The sequence below is a fragment of the Rhagoletis pomonella genome, unplaced genomic scaffold (genome assembly GCF_013731165.1).
Source record: "Rhagoletis pomonella isolate Grant_MI unplaced genomic scaffold, Rhpom_1.0 Rhpom_scaffold_00006, whole genome shotgun sequence".
Taxonomy (NCBI): Eukaryota; Metazoa; Arthropoda; class Insecta; order Diptera; family Tephritidae; genus Rhagoletis; species Rhagoletis pomonella.
Genome location: NW_023458560.1, coordinates 31610503 through 31619071, shown reverse-complemented (window position 1 = coordinate 31619071; position 8569 = coordinate 31610503). Strand labels below are relative to the sequence as shown.

The 8569-nt window shown below is 41.5% G+C and overlaps 2 protein-coding genes across 3 annotated transcripts; one reads left to right on the top strand and one right to left on the bottom strand.

The window, feature by feature from the left end:
• The first annotated feature begins 626 nt into the window (after positions 1-626).
• On the top strand, positions 627-1335 carry LOC118741866. Its single transcript, XM_036473841.1, has 2 exons — positions 627-948; positions 1028-1335. The coding sequence occupies exons 1-2, from the start codon at positions 858-860 to the stop codon at positions 1333-1335; spliced, it is 399 nt and encodes a 132-aa protein (XP_036329734.1). The 5' UTR covers positions 627-857.
• On the bottom strand, positions 674-2111 carry LOC118741673. Of its 2 annotated transcripts, none has more exons than XM_036473645.1 (3): positions 1865-2111; positions 1561-1773; positions 674-1484 (listed from the first exon to the last, which is right to left on the bottom strand). In XM_036473645.1, exons 1-3 carry the CDS (start codon positions 1915-1917, stop codon positions 1394-1396), a joined length of 357 nt encoding a protein of 118 aa, XP_036329538.1. In that variant the 5' UTR covers positions 1918-2111; the 3' UTR covers positions 674-1393. The 2 variants fall into 2 exon arrangements, with proteins under 2 accessions (XP_036329538.1, XP_036329539.1); XM_036473646.1 differs by having other exon boundaries at positions 674-1434; positions 1612-1773.
• Between the last annotated feature and the right edge of the window lie 6458 nt (positions 2112-8569).

Below are 8569 nucleotides of genomic sequence, written 5' to 3'. Positions count from 1 at the left end.
ACCAAGAAGGAATAAGTATCAAGAAATTATTAGCGATCAGCAAAAGGGAAATCGAGTGCTTATATTCAATATCCTCGCATCTGCATTTTTCACAAAACTAATGTCTGATGTCTTAACTATCATCCCTCATTGTTGTGAAAATTCTAGACAAAGCGACCTAAAATATTTTTAATACAGCTCTAGCGTAAAATTTGCGTTAACCCAGCAGAAAATTGGCAACTGCTTCTTGATATGAAAAAGTCGTGTATTGGTCCAGACTTTACTTCCGAGTGAGTTTCAACCCCTGCCAATTTAATTTCAAAGCGAATTTGATTTAAATTCACTCGGAAGGGAAATGCAAAACCTGCCTTAAAATTAACAAAATAAAATTAATTTTAAATTTCTAACCTCTTTATGCTTTGTCTAGCCGTACACCGATGTTTTTACACAACCAATTTCCTGAGTATCTGGTACTCCCGCTTTTTTTCTTAAATATGTATTTAAAGATTCCTTTTCGCACACCCCATTCTAATCCCTTATCAATTGCGCTCAAATTGATTTCGTAATCTCGTTTCCAGTAGCGCTTATCTCTCGTCACTCTCCACACAAAGGCGACTGAGCAAGAGTCTCCTTCTTAGACAATATCAAATTGTCTGGCTGGCTACAGCAGCTTAGCTTTCGACTTACAATTCCATTTGTGTGCTGCCTTCCGTATAGTGCGCGCATCTCCGGACGGCTTATTTTATAAGCGAGCATCGAAGTATCTGAATCAATACTCAGTGTTTCTTGTTTATTAATGAATGTTTTATTGTTCTTGTGATCGGCGCTAAAAGTGCTTCTGATAAATTGTTGTTGTTTACACTCGACCAGAAAAAAAGATGCTTCAAACGCGCACATGGATCGCGTTATCTTTTGTCTTATTTCTTTGCTTGTATTTTAGTGATGCGCTAATACAAGACGAGGACGATGGTAAACTAGCTTTGCATTATACGCAAAATAAAAGTTAAAATTAAAAATGTATGTATGTATATTGTTTTCTTTGTTTCAGCTTCATCAACGGAATCCTCCGCAGAGGTTGATCTTTCCAGCGATGCAAAAGACGATCATAATGTACGTGTAACCGAGAATCGTTTAGCTGCACAGCTATTCGCCGTTCTTGAGCACTTTAAGCAAGAAGATCCAGTGGGTCTTCCGGGTGCACCGATTCCAGATCCCATGGAGGTGCCGGATATTCGTAAAAGTATCGGCATGGGTACGTTGAGTATGTCCAAGATGAAAGCCTATGGACTGTCGAAATTTCGTATCGACTCTGTTAATGCGGACTTACAGCAAATGGTGGTAAGTAAGAAGAACTAAAATTAGGTATTAAGCAAATACTCTTCGAAGTTAGATTTTATTGCTGTTGCCTGTAAGATCACTGCGATACGCATTTGAAATTGCCGTTTGTAAGAAAGTCTAGCGAGAGAAAACTAAAGTGTATTTTTTTTGCTGATTGATAACAGGAGCTGTGAGTTTGTCAATGAAATTAATGATTTAATAGCTTGACTTACGTCAACATAACTAGTTAGCAGTGTAATTTACTTGATCAGCAGAAGGCTGTGCCGCCGTACCTGAGAGGCTGGAGGTATGTACCTACACTCGATAGAATCCAGGTCCGACACCTTCTCTGCGCAGTCACCACTCAGCAGGTAATCCCAAAATTCTGCGGTTAAAAAAGGCTCCTCCAATTGTGTCACAACATTAAAACCACAACTTAAAGATTGGTAATGGTTTACAGTCCTTCCTAGTAACTGCCTATAATACAATTAACCCATTTGAAAATTTGTTTTCATCGATATACATATGTGGGTAGATTCAAAACGTTTTGAATCATTGAGGGACTTACTTCGCTAATAGTAACTCCTGATAGATTCCTCTTCGCTTTCTTCTAACCGACATGTGCGAGATGGTATCTTACAGGGAAATCCCATCATTGCTGCTTGTATACCAAGGGACTGGTGCCACGCGTTAGTTTGCTATAATTCTAAACATTCTGTCCTTGATCTATTAAACAGATCGTAAGTTAATGTTTTGTTATAGAAAGTATATCGATGGCTGAGTGGAAGATCGACATATCTCGGCAGCCAGTTCAAAAACGCCCTATCTCAGAAAACTTTTCAAGAACGCCCTACTTCAGAATTTGATTGAAAAACGCCCTATTTCAGAATTTTATTGAAAACCGCCCTATTTCAGAATTTGGTTGAATAACGCCCCATCTCAGAATTCGGTTCAAAAACGCCCTATCTCAAACGAAAATATATTGAAAATAAGCTGAGATAGGGCGTTTTTGAATCGGCAGCTTAGATAGGGCGTTCTTCAAATAAATTCCGAGATAGGGCGTTTTCAATCAAATTCTGAAGTAGGGCGTTCTTGAAAAGTTTTCTGAGATAGAGCGTTGTTCAAAAATTTTCTGAGATAGGGCGTTTTCGAACTGGCTGCCGAGATAGGTCGATCTTCCACTCAGCCATCGATATGTACATATATAGTGAGAGTGCCTTAGACCAGCCGCCCACCCCTTCAAAAATGAAGGCTAATGTTTTTTTGTTTTTGGAAAACTCAAAAATGTGGAGGCGCTCCATCTTTTGGTCGCATTACGGACTTCCGATGTCGACCAGAAGTGGATTAAACTGACTGAAAGTCCATTTTTGTAAATAGGATATGTTTTTGCTACAAACTCGGAATTTTTGAAAAAAAACTCATATTTTGTTAAAATTTTTTCTAAGAAGTGCCTTTTTCAAACTCTAAATGACCTTCGAATTTCAAATCTTCCTGTACTTCTAAAATGAACGAAAATGTTTTTATTTATTTAATTAATTATTCTATATGTATTTTATAAATAAATTTATAAACGAAAATGTTTTTTATTGGAAAACGAATAAATATGAATTACCAAGTCGGGAATTCTCTATTTTTTTGACATATTACCGACTTCCAGTTTTGACCGTTAAACTGACCGGAAGTTCATTTTTTCAAATGCCCCAGGCTTGCTTTTACCACAGATTCGGATTCTGAGGACAAGAATACGTAATTTTTTTTTTGAAACTTTTTTTCTGGAATGGACTTCCGGTTAAAAAATAGACTTCCGGAAGGTTTAACCCACTTTCGGTCGAAAACGAAAGTTGGTAATATGACTAAAAGATAGAACATCCCCGACCTGGTCATTCATATTTTTTCGAATAACCGATAAAAGCAGGTTAGTTCTATTTAAAAAAAATGGACTACCGGTAAGTTCAACACTTTTCCGGTCCAAACCGAAAGTCGGTTATACGACCAATATTTTTGCGCTTTCCAATAAAAAGCATTTTCCTCCTGTAGGTACCTCCACTTGTGTACAACAAAAATACGTACGCCACAAATTGAAGGAGAAGCTCGGCCAAACACTTAGCAATAGTGTAAGCACCTAAATATGCTTATTATTACTATAATTATGTTGCAAATCGGTATATGTGACCACTTCTTTCCGACCAATCCAAGGTAATACATATTATTTGCCCTTTGGATTATTCCAAGCGTGCGTCCTTCTTTATATTGATAGAGACAGGCTCTCCTGCCTTCGCAAAATAGAGTTTAGAGGAGTTTTACAAAGTTTTACCTGGAAAAGGCGCCGCTTCCCAGATGAGTGGACGAATGGCATGATTATCGAAATTCCGAAAAAGGGCGACCTGAGGGATTGTGATAACTGGCATGGTATCTGAATTTTACCTGTTGTGGCGAAGTTCATGCGCGGGATTCTCCTGCACAGACCATATAAACACTGTAGGGATCATTATCGAGCAGTCTTTTGGGTAGTTCTGCGACATGGAGCAGTGCCCGAAGAAATCAGCGCTTTTATTAATGCTACGCACGACAAAGTTAGGTGTTTTGGCCTTCTTAAGATAAAGCTGTCTGAGGCATTCGAAGTGCGCAGTGGAGTTCGACATGGTGCATACACCCAACCCCTCTCTTCATTTTGGTGATTGGGAATATTTTGGTTGCTAAAATCCAGTTTAAAGATCAGGCTTTTCAAGTACAATATGCTATCGATACTACTCTATGGTTGCTACTCGTGGAAAGTCACCATTGCAATAACTAGCCACCTGAAAGTTTTTATAAACCGATGTCTTAGATTAATAATCAAAATTTTTTTCTCCTGAGACAATCTCAAATGAGAAGTTGCTCAGAAAAGCTAACAAGGAGCCCCTTAACATCTGGATCCGGAGGCATATTTGGAAGTGGATGGGTCACACATTGCGCAAAGAAGACGGCAGTATTACAAATAAGGCATGGAATGAAACATTTTAATCGGTTGAGGCAGGAGCCCTGGCAGTCCAACGAAACGTCAGGAAGAACAGTAAAGCGGGAGGAAAGCAACTCCTGTTAAGCTAGAATGAAATCTAAGAGATTGCCGCAAACTTAACCAGATGGCGCGCGGTCTTAGTGGAATTAAAGGACGAAGAAGAAATCGTATAGCCTTTTAAGATAAATAGAACTTCCACTGAGAAGATATTTGCATCCTTTCCCACACGTAGAAATAGTGAAGCGACTATCAGAGAGAACTTATACTCTATATAAAATCTATAGAAACCTTTAAAAAGCTTTTCCGGGGACCTCGTAGCGTTCTGCATATCCGTCTATCAAGATTTGTCCAGGGTGTAGGCCATAGAGATTTCCAGTCTGGCTTTTGGTCGCACCAAGAAATATTTCAAATCCCCCCACCAATACTGGCACGCCCCTTCTTGTATCGTGCTGGTGATCTCACATCAATGCCTGTTATCTCAGTTTTGGCCCAATACCACTGTTAACTTAGGGCTGTGCTATTATCATGTTTTTCATCCACGACACCAAGCAGGATATGCTCTTTGGCGACTGTTGCGACGGAAGGCCCTTGCATCATCGGATAGAACTTTTCCAGACCTTTTGTGTTGGCTTGCAGCTTCTTCTTCGGCTTATTGTAATAGGGCAGGAAAGCATTCGTCCAACTTATCTCAATGAGGAGCTCATTGGCGTGTTCTTCCACCAGATTCAACATTAACCGCGGCTGTAAGCTGAATACCAGGTTGGCATCCACTGGTTCCAGGAGTTATAAGGCATGAGCCCCTTTTAACAACTACACTGCCACTTAGTTTTTTACACCGGATGGTTCTTGACCCGTTTTCTTTATTAACCTGGTATGCAACTTACGTTGTCGTCCAGCTCAACCAAAAGCCAGGAAACGCGGTCGGACCAGAGAAAGAAAGCAGTGTTAGAAGAGTGAGTGAAAGGGTGAACAATTTGGGCATGTGTTAGGTATGTCGGAGTGTTTTTTTGGATAAAAAAGAGTTTGAGGTGCTAGATTAGCAGGGGTCTCACGAGGTAACTGAAGCTCATCTTCTACTTAAGCAGATAGTTACAGGCCGTGTACGGCATTGACAGGACGAGATTTCATGAAATCTCGCAGGGAAAGATCACTGAAGACCTGTCAACATACTGTCAGGTCCTATTGTTTTTATTGTTGTAGTAGTACATACATATCCACCAGACTTATGATTCATAATCTTTCTCGTCAGCATCGTCGCGGATTCCTTTTTGGTTGGGTCCAAAGCGCCCTTAGAATAAGATTTGTAAAAAATCCGCAAATTGGGTTGATTTCAGGGCTGGCCAAGCTCTAGGCCAGTTTCATCGAATAACTTAGGTGAAGATCATCAATCCATCATGATTTTCCCACGCCCGGTGTTAGTTTGAAAAGTGAATATTTCTGTGTAAACTAAACAGATCTCCCAAAGAGGCTACACGACTATCCAGATTGCTCGGGGCTGAAGTTTAAATCCTCCCAATAAAAATTTGCCTCGCTGTGAAGGTGTTCAGGTGATATTAAAGGACATCTAGAGCCGGTCTTAAGTAGATTGTTTTTCTGGGATTTTCTTTGTCTTTGCCGCATAGGCTTTCGTCGAGCCAACTGGGTAGCTTTTGCTGAGAAGCATGGAAGCCATGTGATTTTTAAATTGGGTTCTTATGGTACCTTAAGTACAGAACAACAAAGCCAAAAGTATCTTCTCTACTGGCGAAAGGACAATTATCGGAAAATATCGGCTGAGAATCATGAATAGGTAGTCTATTTCCGTGTGACCAAATATTTAAGCACCTACATGCATACATTGTCGCGACAAATAGCATTGAAGGCTTCTGACTTCTCGTTGGCCCTTTTTTTTGTCAGCTTGGGAATTATTTTGAGTTCTCGGCGTTTGGCATTATTCGTCGAAAGACGTAGTATTATATTCTCGGCTAATATAGCTCGTGCATCCCTTGAGGTCCGACGACTGCCGGTTATCGAATGATATCTACACTTGGTCTAAAGTACTTGGAAGGGTTCGATAGGAACCTCACAGTTAACCGTAGCTTACTCGTACCAGCAATGAAGTTTCAGGGACCTCAAGTGTTCTTGCCACTTTTCCTGACTTGTGTTGGCTTAACGGTTTCCGAATATCCAATTTGAGTTTATGTTCAGCTGTAAGATTTGGGGTCTGGTCAGGGTTCGAATCGTAACATACTGGCTGCGTTTCTTTATACATTCCGGATAATCCCATTTCACAGCCGGAATAAACAGAATGCGTTTGAAATATACGTCAACATATCATCAGGAACGTTCTAAAGAATAAATAAACAGAAAAGTTTATTCCAAACGTTCAGAATGCCATACGTCAACGTACTCTTTATCCCATTTAGCTTATACGACTGACGTATCACGTAATTTTATTTCGTATGGTTTTCGATCCGTGAACCGATGTTACGATTCGAGCCCAGTTAATGCCACGGAGTCATTCTGGTGTGTGGAACAGCCTGTCATGTGAATGGTGTTTTGATTGGAATAAAAATATTTGCTGAGGTGTGCACTGCGGTCAGGATCTGAACGTTTACATATTCCGATATGACAACACTTTCTATTTTCCACAACCTCTCTGGTGAAGTTTGTAGGACATCGTTTCGCTGTCTGCCGTGGGACAGGAGCACATTGTGCCCGTGGTGCATACAAGACATTGTAAGTTTGTGAGTGACCGCCTCATAGTCATTGAGTACAACTGCGAAACCCAGGACACCGCTTCATAGGTTATCAGGCCAATTCTGAACAGAAACTTCCTGGGAGTTTTTTCTCTTTTCCCTTTCCTCCTATCCTAAATAAAAAAAAAAAAACCTGAGGTCCGAGTCTCCCGAGGCAGACGAAGCTCCGTCTCGTCTACGTCAGGTGGTTGTGTGCCCAGAACGGCATTCACAGGTCTGGAGTCTACGTAACTTGAGACTGACTCCGTGTGAATGCCGCTCAGGCCCTGTCGATATGCTGACGGGTCCAGAGGTTGCTTTATGAACCTCTGGACTTCGTCCGTCAGTTCGTATAGATGCCTTCTGACATGCCTTGGCGAGGGCTGCTCTGAAAGCAGGTGTCTGTTCGGGTGTCCACGTCTGTGGCTCCCTACTAAGAATTGCAGCAGAGCATTGTGTATGGGGAGCATTTTTGCCTCGTCGTGTAGGTGGCGACATCAGAGCACATCCGGTCGCTGTCCCAAATGCTGTGTTTTGTGCTGTCTGCAGCTTCATCCACAGCGTCCTACTGGTCCCGGCGACCACACTGGTACTGCGTAATTTAGTACCGGCCCTCCAATTGATTTGTATGTTGCCAGCAACGTTTCTTGCCTCAGGTACTGCCGGCCAGGGACTTGAGGACCTTGTTGCGGCTACTTTGTTGACAATTGCGGTTGTGTGCGCAGAGGAGAGAAGACTGTCGAAAGTTACTCCAAGTATTTTTGGTTTATTCACCGTCGGAATAGGTGTGTCATCAACGTGAATACCCAGCGATAGTATGACCTCTTTTGTCCAGGTGGTAAACAAGGTCGCAGGGGATTTTGTAGGGGAGGGAGTTAGGCTCCTAGCAGTGAAGAAGCGAGAAAGCTCGGAGAGATACCAGTTTACTTTCGAACACAAGACATCAATTCCATTTCCAGACGTCATTATCGAACAATCATCAGCGTAAGAGACAATCGAGACTCCCTCTGGTTGTTGAGGGAGTTTGGAAATATAATAGTTAAACAGTAATGGCCAATCGTTGTCGTCAAGCTCAACTGACGATAGCTCCAGGAAGTGTGCTGTTTCGACAGATTTCAGACGCTGGACCAGAGGGAAGGGGATTAACCACTCCATGGTCTGCTTTTGGGTCTCTGTTGTTGTTGTTGTTGTTGCAAGTTTTTGGGAAATGATTCTGGAGTGATAATCCTTAGTCAGAAGTAAATCTGGGTCGTTCCGGTTGCGTAGACCAGACTGTCGTATAATAGTTAAACAGTAATGGGGAAAGGACACCACCCTGTGGAACCCCCTGCCAATCGTTGTCGTCAAGCTCAACTGACGATAGCTCCAGGAAGTGGGCTGTTTCGACAGATTTGAGACGCTGGACCAGAGGGAAAGGTATTAAACCACTCCATGGTCTGCTATTGGGTCTCTGTTGTTGTTGTTCTTGCAAGTTGTTGGGTAATGATTCTGGAGTGACGGTCCTTGATTAGTAAAGACTTTTATAGCAAATGGAAAAAGTTTTATTTGATATTAGCAG